The 21,064-nt window shown below is 40.3% G+C and overlaps 1 protein-coding gene and 1 pseudogene across 4 annotated transcripts in view; both read right to left on the bottom strand.

Moving 5' to 3' along the window:
* sez6l (seizure related 6 homolog (mouse)-like) overlaps positions 1 to 21,064 on the bottom strand; it is a 105,327-nt gene that overhangs the window by 39,752 nt on the left and 44,511 nt on the right. For 3 of the 4 annotated variants that reach the window (XM_004569412.5, XM_004569415.5, XM_023154180.3), the window contains exons 2-4: positions 16,348 to 16,794; positions 12,857 to 12,996; positions 5,326 to 5,521 (exon numbers count right to left, since the gene is read on the bottom strand). In XM_004569412.5, coding sequence (XP_004569469.2) covers positions 5,326 to 5,521; positions 12,857 to 12,996; positions 16,348 to 16,794 — 783 coding nt within the window. Of the gene's footprint in view, positions 1 to 5,325; positions 5,522 to 12,856; positions 12,997 to 16,347; positions 16,795 to 20,005; positions 20,050 to 21,064 lie in introns of those variants that run through there. The other variant, XM_076886841.1, reaches the window with a different exon arrangement.
* LOC111501180 (5S ribosomal RNA) lies at positions 15,951 to 16,069 on the bottom strand (annotated as a pseudogene).

Here is a 21,064-nt window from a genome sequence, read left to right as displayed (position 1 = left end):
ACAATTCCTTCAATGACCTTCTTGACGATTTTCATGTCAATATCATTACAATCAGTGGATGTTTTATATTTACACATGTGTACAATGTCAATTATTTCTTTTTCCTCCACTGATGTGAGGAACATTGAGTTAGGGTTCCTATCAATCAGGTTTTCACTACATTCTACTGATGGCAGTGACTCAGGAATTTGTTCTGCCAGTTTTGGTCCAATATTTACAAAATAATGATTAAAGCTGTTGACCTTATCAGCAGTGTTTTCCATAATATTGCCATTATCGATAAAGTATTGTGGATAACTTTGTTGTCCAGAATTATCTTTAATGATACCATTTAAAACATCCCATATTCCTTTCATATTATGTTTATTGTTGTTCAATATTTTACTATAATACTCCTTTCTACATACACGTATAATATTGGTCAACTTATTTTTGTATTTTTTATATTTATTTTCAGCTTCTTTTGTTCTTTGTTTTAGGTATTCCCTATAGAGTGTATTTTTCTTTTTACATGCATTTTGTAAACCCTTAGTGAGCCATGGTCTATCTGAATATTTGTGCTTTCTGTTGTATTTTATTGTTGGACAGTTTTTATCGTACAACTCCATGAATATTCTTAAAAATATGCCATATGCAATATCAATATCAGCTTCTTTGTACACCTTGTCCCAGTCCTGATTTAATAGATCGTTCTTAAATGCAGTCATAGTTTCTTCTGTCCTTACACGTCTGTATCTCAGTTGTTCTTCATGCTGATTTTTCTTATAATTAGTGTCATAAACTGCAAAAACTGGTAGGTGATCACTGATGTCATTAATTAATATTCCGCTCACAATGTTGTTTTCCATATTGTTAGTGAAAATATTGTCAAGTAAGGTGGCACAATGTGGTGTAATTCTGCTAGGCCTGGTTATTTTAGGATGTAAACTCAAACTGTACATAGTGTTTAGGAATTCGTCGGTCATTTTATGCTTTTTTGGATTCAACAGGTCAATATTAAAATCACCACAGATAAACATAACTTTTTGATTTGTTTTAGAGAATATTTCCTCTATGAAGTCATTAAATACTTGAATACTAGAGCCAGGTGTTCTATATATACAGCTAATTATTACATTTTTTTCTTTTTCCTTATAAATTTCAATTGTTATACATTCTAGTAAATTATCAATTACAGTTGTCATACTTTCTACCACCTTGTAGTTTAGGTTTTTATCCACATACACAGCTACTCCCCCTCCACTCTTGTTCCTTCTATTTACAAAATTCACTTCATATCCCTCCAGTCCAAAGTCCATTCCTTTCTCCGATTTGATCCATGTTTCAGAAATGGCAATAATTCCAAATGGATTTGTCAACTCATTTAGATATTCCTTTATATTGTTGAAGTTGGCATACAGACTTCTGCTATTAAAATGGATTATTGATAATTTATTTTCCGTGTTGATGGTGTGCTTAAACTGTTCATCAGTGAAGTAGCAGCAGTTACAGCTGATGTTGTAGAAGAAATTATTTTCCGGGTCTATATCCTTTTCTAAGTCTAGAACATTATGGTCTGTGTATCGAAATGTTCTCAGTTCCAGATTATCATAAAGAGAATTCCAATGAGTCATGTTGATATTGTTGCCGGATGCAGATGAAGTTCTTTTGGACTGTGCCATGTGTTGTGTTGTGTGTCACGTCACATGTGTATTCATACCTCCAGAGTAAGTTGACCTCAGTATTTGTCCAGCTCTTCCATATTTCTGATGACCAACACTTTGGCTTGTTCCGGTGTTCCATTGAGTTTAATGAATACTTTGCAGTTGGTGGTCCATGTATTTTGAATTTTTCCCTGTTTCTTCAAGTAACGTGCTTTCCTGGCAATGTCCGCATTTCTTTTTATCAGATGTTCGTTCATGAAGACATCGGATCCTTTCAGTTTCCTTCCTTGTTTTAACAGTGCTGTTTTCTGTTTGCAAATCTCACAATGATGGCTGGTTTGTTACTGTCATTTTTTCGGGGTAGAGGGTGGCAAGCCTCAATGTTGTTATAATCCACTTCCACACCTTTGGACCGTAGAAAGGTAACCACTTGATGCTCCGTGGAGTTGACATCTTCCTCTCCTGGCCCTCCTACATTGTCAGTGGCGACCGCCCGGGCGTATGACCGGGGTTTGATGCGAAGCCCCGTGATGATAACATCGTTCATCCGGGTGTACTGCTCCAAATCCGCCACTCTGTTCTCCAGGTACGCCAGCCGCTGATCCTTCTCGGCGTTCTGGATGCGGAGAGCCTTAACTTCCTCGACCAGGTCCAGGATGGCTTTCTGCTGCAGTTTGACAGTAGAAATCTCCTCTGTCATAAACTCCAGCGACTTCTTAATATCGTCTCCTTCCTCGGCTGACAGAACTTTTTTCGGGCCCATGCTGAGAGACGCTCTCGTAGCTTTGCCGTGACGCTCTCGTCACGGCAAAGCTACGAGATAATTCTGAGAATAATTTTTCCCCTCTGCTCCTGCCAAAGGAGGGTAATTGCACATGTCTAATTCATATAATTAAATTAGAAATGTGCATTAGACGATAGTTTCTGGTGTCTTTAGCTTCATGTCTCAGAACAGAATCACTAGTAACCAGAGTTTGATCCCTGGTGGGTGTGTTGCAGAGTGGGGAAAAACTGCACCGGTTACAGTGGGCTGGCAAGCTACGAGTATTTATGAATGCAAAGCCGGGTCTCCAATTTAGTGATCCTAGCCTCCAAAGCTGCCAATAGGCTACATTTATTACCAGTAACATTATTGCTAAAGAAGGCTGAGGATTAATTAAACATCTGACACAATGAGCAGGAAAGTTCAGGAGGGACAGGTGAAGAATCCATGCTGGTAGCAAGTCAGCTATAAGCTAAGCTAGCGAATCCCTAAAGACACTGTGACGGAATACTGTAAATATAATTAGAGAGCGAATCAACAGAGTGTGCTTTTGATGAAGCACATATACATTAGGTTATAAAATAAGAGGTTATATATACGTTTTTAATTAAAGTGGCTATACCGACAAGCTACACATAAAAACCACTGTGTGCTGGAACAGAAACAGGAAATAATACTCTACTGCAGCGACAGCAAACACCAAATAACAGCACCACCCATGAATCTCAGGTTGTAGTTTATAATATAACTCATATCCCAGTGTTTCTCTACTGAATGAAGAGAAGGATTCTGCTGATGCAGAAAAATATCAGTGAGCAACATGATCTGGACTATAAACAAGGTAACAAACAACCTCAAACCTTAAGGTAACAAACACAGTGTGTGACACACTGAAAGGAACAGCTCAGCTGCATCTGTAAAAAGCAGCTGCATCAGTCAACTGGAACTGAAAACATTTAACTATGTGGATCAAAATACACAGGACTTGGAATATTAAATAAATCCAGACAACATCCTCTTCTCGTCTATCAATAACAACTGCTGCTACTATACAAATGAAGAGTATAATCCGAGGATTAAAACTGAGAATAAATTAACAATTATCCACATTAACTGTAGAAGTCTATATGCTAATTTTAATCATATCAAAGAATATCTTAACCAGTTTGCCCATGCATTCAGTGTCATTGCCTGATCGGAAACTTGGATTAACATGGAAAACGGAAAAGACTTTGAACTGGAAGGTTATGAAGTCACATTTATAACTCTGTGAAACAAAGGTGGGGGAGAAGTGGCCTTGTATGTGGGAAAATCCTTGAAATTTAATGTGGTGGATTGTATAACAGTTGAAATTTTTAAAGAAAAAAGAAAAAATGTAATCATTAGCTGTATATACAGAGCTCCAGGTAGTAGTATTGAGACCTTTAAAGACTTGATAGAAGAAACATCTACCGAAATAGCTCACAATAAACTTTTCATTTGTGGAGATCTCAATATTGATTTGCTAAACCCAAATAAACAAAATCACAGAGGAATTTATTAACACGATGTCCTATATGAACCTATTCCCCAAAATTACTAGACCTACCAGGATCACATCACATTATGCAACTCTGATAGGAAACATTTTAACAAATGACATTGAAAATAAGACGGTGACCATCTTCCAATTTTTACAGTCCACGATAGGAATTACAAGATTCATAAAGTGGACAGATAAAAAGAGTACAGACGAGTAAGAACAGAAGAAAGAATAAATGCATTTAAAAAAGCTTTAATGAAACAGGGTGAAATATATCAGAAACAAGACGTTAATGGTGCGTATGATGAATTCCTTAGAATATTTACATTATTGTATAATAATTGTTATTGTATAAAACTGTCCAATAAAGCAATATGGTAGGAAACATAAATTATATACTGTCCATGGATAACAAAAGGTCTGCAACATGCATGGAGAAAGAAGAATGCACTATACAGAGATTTCTTAAAAAAAGAGAAATGAAGATGCTGAAATTAGAAAGATAAGATAAAAGATATTAAAATAAGTTAATCAATATACTAAGATATAGTAAAAAGAAATACTATAAGAGGCAATTAGATGGATAATATTAAAAGATTATGGGAAATACTGAACAGTGTTATAAAATGTAGGGCTAGACTACAGTACATAGTGTAACTTATCAGTACAGATGTATGTAAATGGTGCATGACATTCACATATCTAGCTGCAGAGCCATAACAGATGGTGCCAAGAACCAGCTAATTAAAACATCCAAGGGTGCAACATAGTTTCTCATACTGAGAACCCAATGACTTAAGAAATCAAGTAGTCATGGGCATTTGAAAAATCCTAATTATAACAAGCCATGTAAGCTGTGTGAGACAATATTCCTTGTCTCTTTATGTTGTGTGTGTGTTTTTTTAACCTTGATAACACTTCAGCACTATTCTTCTGTCTAGCGGTAATATAAAAAGAGTAAATGGCTGTAATTAATGGAGAAAGTGGATCGTAGTACTTGGATGCTTCTTCCTTTGGAATAATTACCATATTTATTAATGGATGACACAGCACACATATACACACAGAAACATACACAACAAGGGGACTCTTTATACAAACTCCCATATCCCATATAGTGTCATAATGAGATGAGAGCCAATTAATCAGGGCTCTAATCAGCGAATTAACATGACAGATTCAATCACCATGCAAACTGATTAGGTGAGATGGTTTATGATTCTGTAATTAGCATGTGTATAAAGTGTAAACAGCCCCTTAGGCCCTAATGAAAGTACTATTTATTGAATTTCTATAACCTGTTAATATAAATGAATATTCATGTTTTAGTCATGGCATAAACTGAGTTTTGTACACTCTTTTCAGTAAGTGTGTAAATGAGTGGTGTGTAGACTTACTTTGATAGTGCAGCTGGAAGATACCCATGCTTCCCTCCAGTCCAGAGCAGTAGTAGACAGAGAGAGTGTTAGTGGGACTGCGGATCACCTGACCTTCAACAAGCAGTGTATGGTTGGCCAAGACCAGCAAAGAACCGTGTTCATCAACACCTGTGATAGACAGTTGTTCTCCATCTGAAAGGTTCACGCTCTTCACCTGGAAACAAACACATTAAAAAAATGCATGTTTAACACATCTTGTAGGAAAACTTGAATACATACAGTATTAATGTTTAGATTGCACTCCATCAGGAAGTACTTGGTCATCTGAAGTAAAACAGAGCTCCCTTCAAGTCTCTCACAGTCTGAGGAAACTGTTTTTTCTAACACCAGCAGTGAAGGAGTGCATCAAGATAGACAGCAGTCCCACAGCAAGAGAAAGAGGAATGTGTAATTAATGTGATAATAAAGAGAGATGGCGGAATGTTATTAGGAAGGGAGAGAATTAAGGATTCAAATGACTACTTGTATCTGACTACTTCTATCCTTCAAGCTCAGGTCCTCTACCAGAGGCCTGGGAGCTTGAGGAGAAGATACTGCACAGAGATGTCAGATGTTGTTCCTGCTGGAGCCACTTGCCTAGCTTGGGACTCACTGCACCAAGTGCACCACTGGGACCATCGTTACCTTCACCCTCCACATCTTCTCAAGGTCTTCTCTGAGCCCTTGGTACTTCTCTAGCTTCTCCTGTTCCTTCTTCTAGATGTTGCTGTGGTTCAGTATTGCTACGTCTACCACAGTCATCTTCCTCTGCTTGTCTACCACTACTATGTCCGGTTGGTTAGCCACCTCCATTTTGTCAGTCTGAATCTGGAAATCCCACAGGATCTTACCTCAGTCATTCTCGACCACCCTGGGGACATCTCCCATTTTGACCTTAGGACTTCCAGTCCATACTCAGCACAGATGTTTCTGTATACTATGCCAGACACTTTGTTGTAGCGTTCCATGTGTGCCTTGCCTGCTAGCATCTAGTCTTGCAGTCTGAGACAGAGCAGTCAGCCGAGTAGCTGGTGTTTTGCACCTCTGGTATTCTTGCCTATTCCGTTATGTGCCCTGCTCATGTATTGAGCCATGTGCCTGTTCATCTTGGCCACTATGATGGCTGAGAGGAGCTTCCATGTGGTACTGAGGCAGGTGTTTGGCCGGTAGTTGGATGGGACTGGTCCCTTATGGGGGTCCTTGGGGATTAGGACACTCCAGCCATTCTGGGTGTCTCTCATCAACTAGCAGCGGGTTTGTTTGTGCTGCCAGATGCTCGTGGAATACATTCAGCTTCTTCAGCCAGTAGGCATGAATCATGTCGGGGCCTGGTGCTCTCCAACTCTTCATACTGGAGACCCTTTCTTGGATGTCTCCCACTGCTATTTAAAATGGACCTGTTCAGGGAGGTTGCTGTGGTCTGTTCTTAGACCCAGCATTGCTGTTATGGATTGCGTCCTTCTGCCACACGCTCTTCCAGTATTGCTCCGTCTCCAACCTTGGTGGTGTTGTGCTCATATTGTTCCCCTGCCACTGAGAGTACACGTTTGCTGGTTCTTTGGAGAACAGCTGGCTTATTTCCTGCCTTTTATCTCTCTGGTGTATCTCTTCAAGCGGCTGTCCAAGGCTGTGAGTGTTTGCTTGGCAGTTTCCAAGACCTCAGGTATGGACAGCTTGTTATACTTCTTAGGCACCTTCATCACTGAACCTTTCTGTACTGATCACTGAGGGTACTTCACGTAGTCTTGGTATCCGGCTATATATCTTTCAGGTCAGTTCTTCTCGCACTCATCGACCCTTCTTTCATCACACTTGGGGCTTGGTAACCTATCTCAGGTGGGGGTGTTATATCTTCAACCAGGATGACAGGTCAGAGTGGTTGGATATGTGTTGTACCTCGTCAATCTCTACACATGAGTGGAATCCCTTCTTCCGAATGTTGAAACACTGAGCTACTAGTTGTTTAACTAACTTTGAACATAGCAATAAATTCGAAAATTCCTTGCTAACCACAGTTAAAACTAAATAAAGAAAAAACAACAATTTATTCTATAAAGGATTCAACTGGGAACATTATTCATGATCCACAACAAATAAATAAATCTTTTAAATACTTTTACAAAGCTTTATACTCGTCACAGATTAATCCATATTGAAGACATTGAAGAGTTGATCTAAATCTAAATGTATCTAAATCTAAATCTATCAAAACTAAAGGACAAACAGATTGTCTCTTGATTCATCTCTTTCAATATCTGAATTTCACAAAACCCTACAACATCTCTCAAACAATAAAGCCCTAGGGCTAGATGGTGGTCTATGCTAGCAACCACTTTTTTCAGAATGGTAACTCAAATCCAGAATGTTTACAGATCATCTCCAAACAATAACACTGCCATCATTAGTCCATTTCTTAAACCAAGGATCCCATACTCCCATCCAGATACCACCCAATTGCAGTCATAAATGTAGGGATTAGAAAAAAATCACCCTATTCATAATACATCCTGATCAAACAGGTTTAATCAAGAGTAGATGCATATACTTAGGCAAGATATTAACCCCATTCGCTCTCCGATGCATCCATCTGAGTATTAATGTGTTTGAATGTTAGTTAGGAAGCACTAAAAAGCTTAGCAGAAAGTTTTTGTGTGAATGGGTGTGATTGGGTGAATGTGGCATGTTGTATAGCGCACTTTGAGTAGTCCGGAAGAGTAGAAAAAGACTATATAAGAATCAGTCCATTTACCATTTAGACCACAGGTGTCGAACTCCAGGCCTCGAGGGCCGGTGTCCTGCAGGTTTTAGATGTGTCCTTGATCCAACACAGCTGATTTAAATGGTTAAAAACCTCCTCAACATTGTTTTGAAGTTCTCCAGAGGCCTGGTAATGAACTAATCATTTGATTCAGGTGTGTTGACCCAGGGTGATATCGAAAACCTGAAGGACACCGGCCCTTGAGGCCTGGAGTTCAACACCCCTGATTTAACCTTTGTTCCTACGGTCTACCATGATTTGGCAAAAATTTTTAGCAAGGATTTAGCTCTCTTTATCCCACCTCATCATCCTTACAACTGCGGGATAGATTTGCTCCCAGGTGTTCCACTTCCCACTAGTCCGTTATACAGTCTCTCTCCAGCCTTCAGCCTTTGGTTCAGCCTAATCTCTCAAAGTCTTTCATGGTAGGAGTGGATGCTTTGGATTCAGGGGTTGGGGCTGTTATTGCAGACCTCTGAGGGTAAGCTTCGTCCCTGTGCATTCTTTTCTCAGTGCCTCTTTCAGATTGAAAGAAACTCTGAGTGACCGTGAACTGCTAGTCAACAAACGCATTACACTGGCTGGATGGAACATCCATTGGTCGTTTGGACCGACCACAAGAACCTGACGTACCTGCACGCAGCCAAGAGCCTAAACTCTTGCGAGGTCAGGTGGGTTCTGTTTTTCATACGATTTAATCCGACTATCACATAAAAGCCCGGGTCCTGAAAAGTGACTCCATTAACTCTAGCTCACCAGGTGAATCCGTCTTTGTCAGTCATTGTATACGATAAGTGTACTTACCTTTGTGTCATGTTTTGTTAGGAAACCCAAGAGAGCTGAGCTCTTTTTGTAAATTGAACTGAGATGAGTTTGTGTTTGTTGCCACCGACCACAGGAAGGATTCAGTACATGGGAACTGGGAGGTCATCACGGAAGAAATCACACACTATGGATTGTTTGCAATACATGGTTTTTATTTGTTTATTTGTTTTGTAAATGTAAATAAACACACTGTCGCCAACTCTAAAGTTCCTGTGTTTGGGTCCTGCTTTCTGAAACCCAACATTTTACTTCCTACAAACCATCAATGTGTCTTTTAGACCCCATCCCTATAAGACTCCTCAAAGAAGTCAACGTTAAATATGATCAACCAATCTCTAATAATTGGCTGCGTATCTGACTTCAACCTGGCAGTAGTTAAACTGTTACTTACCATCTCTTGCCCAATTGTCCTAGCTAATTATAGGCCAATCTCCAACCTTCCTTTCATCTCAAAAAAAGTTGAAAGCATTGTCAAACAGCTAACCGATTATCTGCAGAGGAAGGGCTTATTTGAAGAGTATCAGTCAGGTTTTAGAGTTCATCACAGTACAGAAGCAGCTTTGGTGAAGGTTACAAATGATCTTATGGCCTCTGACATTAGACCAGCGGTCGGCAACCCTGGGCACTCGTGCCAGCTGTGGCATGTGAAGGGTTAACTGATGGCACGCCCATAGCTGGACTGGCTATGGTTGTCCAGCTATGGTGATTTTTTGTTTTTACCGGCCAATGGTTTTTGTTGCTGTTGTTGTTGTTTTTGTAATGGTATAAACAATGAGAGGTGGTGGATTGGCCAGATGCTGGCCGATGTGTAAAAATAACTCAGTTGTTTGGTGGTGGCTATTGCGGAGCTTCCACAGAGGCCAGCAGGTGGATGAGGCGTACTAGCTAGCATGACGGAGTTTCTAAACAGCTGGGTGGGTGCTATGATGTTACTGATAGTGAACTTTATTTTATTCATAAGGTTAGTTAGTAAGCTTAGTTGCCAACCGTCCCGTAAAAAACGTAATCGTCTCGTATTCAGAGAAAATATTACGCGTTTCATATTAATAATAATAATGATAATGGATTGCATTTATATAGCGCTTTTCGAGACCCTCAAAGAGCTTTACAATTCCACTATTCATTCACTCTCACATTTACACACTGGTGGAGGCAAGCTACAGTTGTAGCCACAGCTGTCCTGGGGCAGACTGATAGCAGACTGATATTGAGCTGAAAAGGAACGCAGTTTGTCCCGGACTTCATCTACAATGGAAAAAGACACAAGCTGGATTTATTCTGTGTCTTTACGCTGTCAGCTGCCTCTTCTCTCATTCTCTCTCCCGCTCCCTCTCCTGTTGCTACTTTAATCATGAAACTGATCAATGATCAGCTGATCGGCTTTTCTCTCTTGCTTGTTTATTGCTCACTTTCCGCCAGAAAGAGGAAACCAGCGGATGTCACGCTAAACAACAGCAATATATTTAAGACTGATCAGCTGTTGTTAGAATTTATTTAATATTAAGTTCTAGTATCAGCTGATGTTTGCTGGAGCCACAGTCGTAAAAGCTGCTGGTCATGATATCGGTTTGGTTATGTGGTGAGAGGGAAACATGAAGATGAAACGAGGAGATGTCCTTACTGAATCATCAGAGCTGAACAGGTGATGGAGAAACAGGTTTACCTTTTAGGTGACATGAATGAGTTGAAGGGAAGTTATGAACTGTTTCTGAGAGACAAATAACACCAGGATCCTTTGTAGCTGACAGCTGGTAACTGTGCAGGGGCAGGTCTGGCAAAGTTTTGCCAGGGGGCCAGGTAGGGCATTAACAGGGAAAGGGGGACACAAAGATATACTTTTCTTTCTTATTCTCATTTAAAATGTCTAGCTTTTAATAAATATCTGAATCGTACAACCAAAGTTTTCATCTGATGTAAAATGTATAGAAATCATACATATACCAACAAGACAGTGTACATCACTGTCACAACAGCGTTTGTTTTCATTGTTGTGAGGAGACCATAAATAGCATTTGCATTTTTGTTGTACAGTTCATTTGCTGTTATGGATAAAAAGTGTCTTTTTTTGTTTCAAAATAGCTGATAACTATTCGCTGATAGCTGCCAACATCTGCGAACAAATATAATTCTGTAAAGTTCTTCTATATAGTGTGTAACTGTTCATATAGAGCGTTATTAAATTTATTGCTAATGCAATCATATGGCACATTGACTTCTGAGGAAATTTTAGACGGCACTCATCATCAAAAAGGTTGCCAACCCCTGCATTAGACTCATCTCTGTGCTTGTCCTGCGAGACGTCAGTGCAGAGTTCAATACTGTTGGCCATAATATTCTATTAGAGCAATTACAGCATGCTGTAGGTATTACAGGTACTGCACTGCAGTGCTTTGAATCATATCTATCTAATAGACTCATGTAAATGCAGAGTCCTCTTCACACACTAAGGTTAATTATGGAGTTCTACAGGGTTCCATGTTTGGACCAGTTATGTTTACATTATACTTGCTTCCGTTAGGCAGTCTCAACAGAAGGCATAGCATACATTTTCAGTGTTATGCAGATGACACCCAACTTTATCCATCCTTGAAGATAAAGTTGGAAAAGTGTCAGAGTGACACTGAAAAACTAGTTCAAGCATTTATTACTTTTAGGCTGGACTACTGTAATTCAATATTATCAGGATGTCCTAAAAACTCCTGAAAAGGCGTTTCCCTAAAAACCGTGTGACAAATAGCCAGCCAGTCCAAAATGCTGCAGCAAGAGTACTGACATAGACTATAAAGAGAACATATTTCTTCTATATTGGGTTTCCTTCATTGGCTCCCCATTAAATCCAAAATTGAATTCAAAATCCTGCTCCTCACATACAAGGTCTTGAACAATCAGGCCCCATCTTATATTAAGATGAGAGGCTGGATCCAGGGGTGGATTTGGGAGACAGATCTCTACAGGTATCTACTTTTAACTTTAGGCTTAAAACTGTCCTTCTTGCAAAGCATATAGTTAGCAGTGAATCCTCCCTTAGTTATGTTGCAATAGGTCTAGGCTGCTGGGGGATTCCCATGATGTACTTCTTCTTCAGTCACCTTTCTCACTCAGTATGTGTTTTTACACCTCTCTGCCTTGAATCATTATTTATTATTAATCTGTGACTCTCTCCCACAGCATGTCTTTTGTCCTGTCTTCCTCCCCTCACCACATTGGGATATCTGGTTTGAGCCTCTGGGGCTTTCCAAGCTCCCCTCACCCCAGCCCCAACCCCCTCAGCGCCTGGTCTTTCTGGAGTGCCTGAGTGGGCATTTTTTGTGTGCTTGCTGGCCTGCTCTCTTGGGAGTTGCGGTCTGGGCTGGCTTGGGCTTCTACATCATGTCGTGGGGGTTCCGCCAGGGTACGGGTGGTTCTCAGGGTCTGTGGTCTGTCACCGGCAGGGTCGGTTGGCCACTGCCTCTGGTCCCTCGACTCCCCCACCATTGGCTGTTGGAGCTCCGTCCAGGGCCTCCCTCGTCCCCCAGGGCATGGTTGCCATTGGGACATATGGCCTCAGATTTTCAGCTCTTTTGGATGCAGTGTTTGGTTGGGGTCCCCTGGGTCTTTGCCTATCTGCCTCTGACACTAACTTTTGTGCATACTAACCTAAAGCATCTTTGAGTTCTGGACTAAAGAAGTGACATAATATATAAAGAAAACATTTAACACATTTAAAAGCATAAAAATATTTGAGGATCATACAGAAATGAACAGCATTACCATTAGCTGTTACAAGGAGGCAGAGTTTAACTTGGGTTAAGCCACAACTACAAAACACAGCAGCATGCCTTTACAAAATACTGTTCAGTAAGATAACCAGCAACCCAGCAAAGAGTCATTATGCTATAAATGCAGTTGGGCTGTGTGTGATGTCATTGACATGTTGCTGATGTGTACCTGCAGCTCGACTCCATAGCCAGTGTACACAGTCACAGTGTAGGTACAGCGTAGGAAGGTACCGTCTGGAAGAGGAGGGTCATCAGAGGAGTCAATGTATCCTTCTGGATCAGTAAAAATCACCATGCAGCTGGATGCAGCTGGAGGGAAAACACAGGAATTTATATTGCATTGGCCTTTATTTATTTTTTGTTCTATCCTGCCCTGTAATCCGTTTATTGTGAGCCTGATTGGAAAGTCACTGGAAGCCCTACTGCATATAATTAATGATGGAAGTTACAAGGATCTAAACTGCTACACTGAAGAAAAAGTGGGCAGTGAAGACTCTTAAGCTGTGACTTGATATAAATAATCATGTTCTCTATTCCTCTAAAGATTTTAAAAGGCCTGTGGTGTTACTGATTAAATATCCTGGTTTAAAAGGCATAATGTGACTAATTAACTGATTAACTACAATTTTGTTATTTTGCAGAATAATATTTACAGAAAAACATCGACAGTTATTAAAATACCAACAATATAAATTGTATGAAGCTGAATTAACATCAAAATAAAAGCTTATAATAATCTTTGTACATTCACTTTAGAAACAAGCGCATATGCGCAGAAATCTCAGTTGAGTTTATCAGTACCCTGCTACTTGTTAGCAGGGTACGGAAGCTGATTGGAATACAAATGGTGATTTTTTTCACAAACTCATTTTTTAAATTTCACAGGTGAATTAATTCTGATCTGATGACAGGCCCAATTCAGAAGTTGTTATATTTCATCGCATGAAAAATATGAATGGTTATGAAAAGGTAGTTTTAGCAAAACATTCTTGAGGTATTAAAATACAAGTTCTTTATTTAAAATTTTGATATGGCAGCTATAATTAAAAGAAATGAAACTGGTTAAACCAACAATATGTGAGGTAGAAATTTTTTGCAGAGTGGAGATGAACAGTAGCTGCTGACAGACTAAAGCGTGTTGTTCCTAGAGTATTTAAAAGTAGAATGGGAAACAGAGCCTTCAGCTTCAAGCCCCTCTTCTGTATAACCAGCTTCTAATTTGGATTCGCCAGACAGATACTGTCTCTACTTAAAAGTTTAGGCTTAAAACTTTCCTTCTTGCTAAAGCATATAGTTAGTGCTGGATCAGGTGAGCTTGAAGTTATTGATTTTGAAGCAGGAGCTTCATTCCTGGTCATCACACTCTTAGTGTGTGGCAATTTAAAACTCATTTCACTCTCTACATTGACATTGGTATTCCAGCAGTTTCCAGTTCATGGCAGGCTTGAGCCTTGGTGGTTCCTGGGTTGTTCCTTAATATCCTAACCAGTTTCTTCCAGACCTTGGCAAAAAGGGTAATAGTCCTGGCTTTGTCAAGGTGAAATACATTTTAGACCCCAACTCAATGATTTAAGTCAATGTATTTATATATTTGAACCTGTATGTATAAACTTTTGACCCTGTGTAGATTAGAGAAAAATAAAAACTAAATTCAAACTTGTGTAGCGGAATCTTGTTTTTTAAGTAATTTAATGTGTATGTTGAACAATTATTCTGGTATAGAGAAAGAATCTTTCAAACAACTTATTAAATGCCCCAAATTATCATGGTATTCATGATATGATTAGTAGATATAAACCTCTGACCATTGCTGTATGCTGCTTTTTGAGCTAATACTAGGCTGGATTAGTCCAAAGTAGAGAACCACAAAAAGATACTTCCTGGGGGAACATTAAAAAAAAAGAAATTTTACATGAAAACATTTGATTGCTATTTGTTTGACTTAATTATGGCAGCATACTAAAGCCTTTGATAAAGTTGTCATGTACACTGTGTTGCAGGCAGAGGTAGGACCCAAATGCAGGACTCAGACATGAAACGGATAAACTAAGGTAGGCAGCTTTATTAGCTGTAACAAAAATACGCAAAAAAACAAGAATGCAGAATCTAGAAACTGGGAACTGGGAACTAAGTTACAAACAACTAGGAATTAACCAGGAAGTTATGGGAAATTAGGGAAACATGGCACACAAGGAAATACTCATCAAATCGGAACAACATGACAACGAGCAGTGAAAGACTGAGTACTTAAATACACACACAGGATAACAAGAGGATGGGCAACAGTTGGGAACACAGGAGAAACAGATCAGACAGGAGAAGCAAAACTGAATGAGAGAATGTCAAAATTAAACAGGAAGTACGAAAACCAAGGAGACCAAGACTAAGACACATGGGCTTGATACTGAGACTGGGAAGAAGCAGACATGGGAACATAACTGACTGGGGAGACAAAAAGGGAACACTGAACACGGAGACAAGAGTTAAACAAATATGAAGACAAGGCTGAAAAACATGGAACGTGGAACATAGGGGAGGGGATCTTAGTACTGACTTTTAAAGCTTTGAATCATGACGCTCCTGCCTATATTTCTGATCTCTTAGAACGTCACACTCCCTCTTGCAGCCTGAGATCGTCTAATCAAAGGCTGTCGGTAGCTCCCCGAACACGTTTTAAAACCAGAGGTGATAGATCTTTTAGAGAGGTGGCCCACAGGTAGTGGGATTCTCTCCCTCCATCTCTACATTGCCTGGATTTTATTTATTCATTTAAACATCATCTTAAGACTCATTTATTTAGACTAGCTTTTAATTAGATTTGTGCTGTATGTTTGATTGTACTGTTTTATGTTTATCTGTTTTATGTTATTGTGAAGCACTTTGTGGTTTTTATCATGTGAAGAGTGCTATATAAATCAAGTAAAGTAAAGTAAAGTAAGGGAGGCATGGAAACCGAACTGAAAGACAAGAAATTATATAACACAAAGCAGAAAACAACGAAAAGAACCAGAACAAATAGTGAATTATATAGTGCTTTTCTACTCTATCTGAGCACTCTAAGTGCTTTAGACAACTTGCCTAATTCACCCATTTGCACAAGCACTTTATTTCTGTGCTCTTTCTCTCTAACATTCACACGCAACATGGGGTTATTATCTTGTCCAAAGGGTACTTGGCATGCAGACTGAAGCAGAAGGGGATTGAATAACCAACCTTCCAATTATTTTGTGACCTGTTTTCCCAGCTGAGCCACAGCCACCCCAATCTTACAGCACCTGGTATTCCCAGGCGATCTCCCATCCAAGTACTATCCATGCCCGATTTTGCTTAGCTTTCAAGATCAGACGAGATCGGACATGCTCAGGGTGGTATGGCCGTAAGCTGTGTCTAATAAACACTAAATCTTAGAATATTACTTAAACCAGAATCAAAATGTACAAATAAACACTGGGTTACAGACCCAGGACCATGACAAAAAGTACTTTCCTGTAACTGATTTGCTCATGCATTAGAGGTGCTTTTGGAATTTCCAGGATACAGCGGGAAGAATAACTACAGCAAAGTAAATCTGGTGTCTCGCTGTCTTTTTTTATTGAAAAAAAAAACTAGCCTAACAAATATTTCGTTTAGTTAAACAAAGTTGTAACTATTTTTAAATACCTGCTGAAGTTGATTCTATCTCTGCGTCAAGGTCTGGCCTCATGCTCACAGTGGTGATCTCAGCCTCCTGCTCAGGGGTGTGCCTCTCTGTGTGAGGCATCCGAGAATGTGCGTCTGTAGGAATTGGCTGAGTTGGACTGCTGCCTTGCCCTGATGCTGCAGTTGATGCGGGGGACTTTACCCGCCTCGGTAATCCTCTGCTTTGATGCTCCGGGGTATGATTGATGGAAAGTCCTCTGCCCAAAAGAGGGAGCAGGTTCTGTGGCAGAGCAGAAGGGAGGATGCCCCCTTTCTGGGAAACCAGTTGTCCTTTTTGAGCCAGCACTGATTGTTGCAAACCACCAGTCACGGCACTAGAGTTTTTTTCTTTGGGGCTGCCTTGCTTTGTGCTCCTTGATGGCAATACTGGAGACCTGGCAGACGGCATTATTGTGGAGACTTCTTTATCTGAAAAGCATGGAAAATAGGGGATTAATCATTTGAACTGGCAAAGCAGTTGAGAAAATTTTTTTATAAAGTGTTGGGAGTATGGTTCTTGGTGGTTCTGTCACTGTTCTGCTGGTCTTATCAGGAGTGGAGTTATCTGGTCGGCACAGCTAGTCCCAGTTAAGCTGTTGCATTCACAACATAATGAGCATGCACACATACACACATGTACACTCTCTCTCTCTCTCTCTCTCTCTCATTTTCACATCTCAGTGATGACATCAAATTCACATAAGGCTTTTCTTAGCCACTTATCCTAATCCCAACCATTAGAAATTAATGCCTCATCCTAACCCTTACCCCTAATCTAACCACAACCATATTTTGAGCCTAGAGTAGTATAGAGGCATGTCAATTTTGGGTCCTCACAAAGATGTTTAAACAAGTACACACACATGTATACATTGTAGTAGACAAGGCAGTTAAGCATGACAGGAGAGAAGGATTAAAATACCATCTCCAGCAGCTTAGTTCAAAAACAGCAAACACCAGCATTTACACCTACATCCTCCAGCTTCTGCCACTAACACTCTGCAGTCACCCTCAATAAGCAGCCATACAGTCCGGCCTAAAAAGTGCTCATGATGCAGCCTCAACATGATTTAATAATTTATAGTCATTTACATACTCCTCAAGCAGGAGAAGAACTAAGAGAGCACAGCTGCTCTCATTTTTATCACAAGGAAATAAATCAGTGAAAATATCCTCTCTGTGTTGTCAACACTCTGAGAGCTTTCTTCTCATTTTGCCGTTTTCCATCTTGAGACAGAAAATAAATAGTCTTTTTGTAAGAGAAAATTTTTTTTCTAGATGTACCTGCATTATGCTCAACTTGTCACACCATCATCAAGAAATTCATTTAAACTTTCACAGCTTGTGATTACTTAGGCAGCTACACAGCAGTAGTTGTCAATACAAGCACTCATACACACACACACAACCTCGTATTCATATCTTACTGAGGACATCTTACTGATTTAATGCTTTCTCTAGCCATCATCAAAAATGAATGCCTTTATCCTAAACCTCACCATAACCTAATTGTAACCCTGACACTAAAACCACATTTTTAGCCTCAAAAATGCCTTGAAATTTGCGGGGACGGGCATTTTGTACCCATAGGTGACTGTTAATCCCCACAAGTATAGTAGCATGCCAATTTTCTGTCCTCACAAAGATGTGTAAACATGTACACAGACATTTAGCTGAATTCTTTGCAGGCAACATTAGTTTTCTAAAGATGCTGAAAACTTTTGCTCCTGATACAGATCTGCTGTATTAGTGTGCTTTTGTTTTGTTTTTTTCAAGTTCTTTAAGTGATATTTTTAGACAAAATTATGCTTATTATACTGATCCAGAAGCCAAACATATACAAAAATAGTATCACTTCGTTCTGGATTAAGTCATATTAGACTGCTGTATATACCTGGATCTGGGTCACCTGGGTTGTCAAAAATTAGTGGAAATTACCTGTTACCCCCTAAATTTTAACCTATCCCTTCTTAGGTTTTCTGCATCCTTTCACAATCTTATAGTTAGTTAGTGACAAAGTATTGTCACTTTATAATCTCAAAATTTATAATCAATATCATCATTATGTCCAGAGATGCATCTTTTCACCAACTGCAGGATCCCTGTAGGAAGAATATAGACATATTTATTAGATATAATTTTGAACCACCACAGGAGCTCAACCTGTCAAGTCCCATCAGAAGCTGTAATTCACTTAATGATGCAGTGACAAAAAATAACAAGCTTCATCCAGCAGTTTTTAAACACCACAGACCCATAGAAATAGGTTCAATCTTTTCCTATTAATTGGGGAGGAGGAGGCGCCGTTGGGGACGGGTGCAGTGTGTGCTGGGCGGCTGCCAGGGGTGGAGAGCCTGGTGGCCCAATCCCCGGCTACCAACACTAGTGACTAGTGACGTGGGGCGATCGTGGCTCAAGAGTTGGGAGGTCGCCTTCTAATCGGAAGGTTGCCGGTTCGAGCCCCGGCTTGGACAGTCTCGGTCGTTGTGTCCTTGGGCAAGACACTTCACCTGTTGCCTACTGGTGGTGGTCAGAGGGCCCGGTGGCGCCAGTGTCAGGCAGCCTCGCCTCTGTCAGTGCGCCCCAGGGTGGCTGTGGCTACAATGTAGCTTGCCATCACCAGTGTGTGAATGTGTGTGTGTGAATGGGTGGATGACTGGATATGTAAAGCGCTTTGGGGTCCTTAGGGACTAGTAAAAGCGCTATATAAATACAGGCCATTTACCATTTAGTGATGGGATATCCGGCTCTTTCGGTTCGACTCACTAAAAAGAGCCGGCTCTTTCGGCTCCGAACCGGCGCTTTAGGTTGTTTTGTTGCTTTAATTAATTTATTATTAACAATAATGTAAAATTATGCACAAAAGGAATTACTAACGTAAAAAAAGTGGTTTTATTTGTATATGTTTATATATAAATATATGCGGTGGCCCCTAGAGACAAAACACGTACAAACTCCAAAACACATTTCTAGCATGAACTGAACTTCCAAAGCAGAGCTACTAGATCACTTAAATTACACAATTGAAAGCATGTGTGTATTCTTTGTGTATTTATACACAAGCATTCATATATAGTCAAATAATTTTAAAAAAAAAGTTCATTTACCTGTTACTACCACACACCAAATCTGGTTGTTGGTACTTGCTGGCTTGTGTAGCCACAAGATAACAAAGGCTCAACACTGCGCCCAGCATCCTGGAGCACTTCTGTTGTCTTTTGTACGTGTTTTGGAGTTTTTACGTGTTTTGGAATTTGTACGTGTTTTTACGTGTTTTGGAGTTTGTACGTGCTTCAGAGTTCGTACGTGATTTGAAGTTTGTATGTGCTTTGTCTGTAGGGGCCACTGTAAATATACTTTTATTTTTTCACTCCACATAAAATGTAATAAATAAATCATATAATACAAAAATCAACTATTCACATTTCAACTTTTAACTATTTAAATTTTCATCTGTTTCCTTTTACAAATTTAAAGTGAAAACAACACAAAACACTGCAAACCACAACACAATTAAATATAAATTATAATATGAAAACAAAAAGAAGATGCACATTCTCTGTCAAATGGGCCTGCATGAATAAACTTTCTGAATCCTTTATCATCTGCAACCGAAAATAGTTGTGGATGATTACTATACCTTTCTAATGTGACGCTGTTGTCCCTGGCTCTCTCTCTCTCCCTCTGGCTCTGTTCCTGTGCTACTGAGTGTAACTACCGCCCCTCCCCCCTCTGCCCAGCGTAAAGCATGAGGCTCAGGTGCGAAGTGAAGCGGAAAAAAAGTGCGAGAGAGAGAGAGAGAGAGAGAGAGAGTGAGAGAAAAAAACCAAAAAAAAAAACCAAAACACGTGACGGCTCGCGATAAGGAGCTGGCTCGCGTCGTTCACGTCAAAGAGTCGGCTCTAAGAGCCATTTCGTTCGCGAACGACCCATCACTACTAGTGACTGGGACATGGAACGTCACCTCTCTGGTGGGGAAGGAGCCTGAGGTAGTGCATGAGGTCAAGAGGTACCAGCTAGATACAGTTGGGCGGCTTGGGTTCTGGAACTAGTTTCCTGGAGAGGGGCTGGGCTCTGTCTAAGTCTGGTGACTGCCCTCAGTGACAGACGGCAGGTTGAAGTGGGTATTTTAGTATCCCCTCAGATTGCTGTCTGTGCATTGGGGTTTTCCTCGGTGGACGAGAGGGTTTTCCCCTGTGCCTTTGGGTCAGAGAACAGGTCCTGACTGTTGTCTGCGCCTAAGTGCCAAACATCAGTTCAGAGTACCTAGTCTTCTCGGGGTGCTTAAAGGGGCTCCACCTGGGGACTCTGTCATCTTATAGGTCCAAATGGAACATGTTCAGCACTTCCGCTGCAGTTTTCATGCTGCACTGAACTGGGGCAGAGAGATGGTTGATGCCTGTCGTGGTGGTAACCCCCGAACTAGATGGTAGATCCCAGAGGTGAAGGTTAAGTTAGAACCATTAGGTTAAAGATGGTCTCCTGTTGGGCTTGATTAGCCTGCGGGACTCCAGAGGTAGCTGATAGGTAATGACAGGCCAAAGGGAATGCGGCTGGGGCAGTGGCTAATGCAAAAACTCAGGTGTGGTAGGAGTTCGGAGAGGCCGTGGAAAAAGACTTTAGGACTGCCTCGAAGAGATTCTGGCAAACCATCATGTGAGTCAGGAGGGGAAAGCGGTGCTCTACATGCACTGTGTAT

This window comes from Maylandia zebra, linkage group LG7, assembly GCF_041146795.1.
Source record: "Maylandia zebra isolate NMK-2024a linkage group LG7, Mzebra_GT3a, whole genome shotgun sequence".
Classification (NCBI taxonomy): Eukaryota; Metazoa; Chordata; class Actinopteri; order Cichliformes; family Cichlidae; genus Maylandia; species Maylandia zebra.
This window is presented reverse-complemented; position numbering and strand designations above follow the sequence as displayed.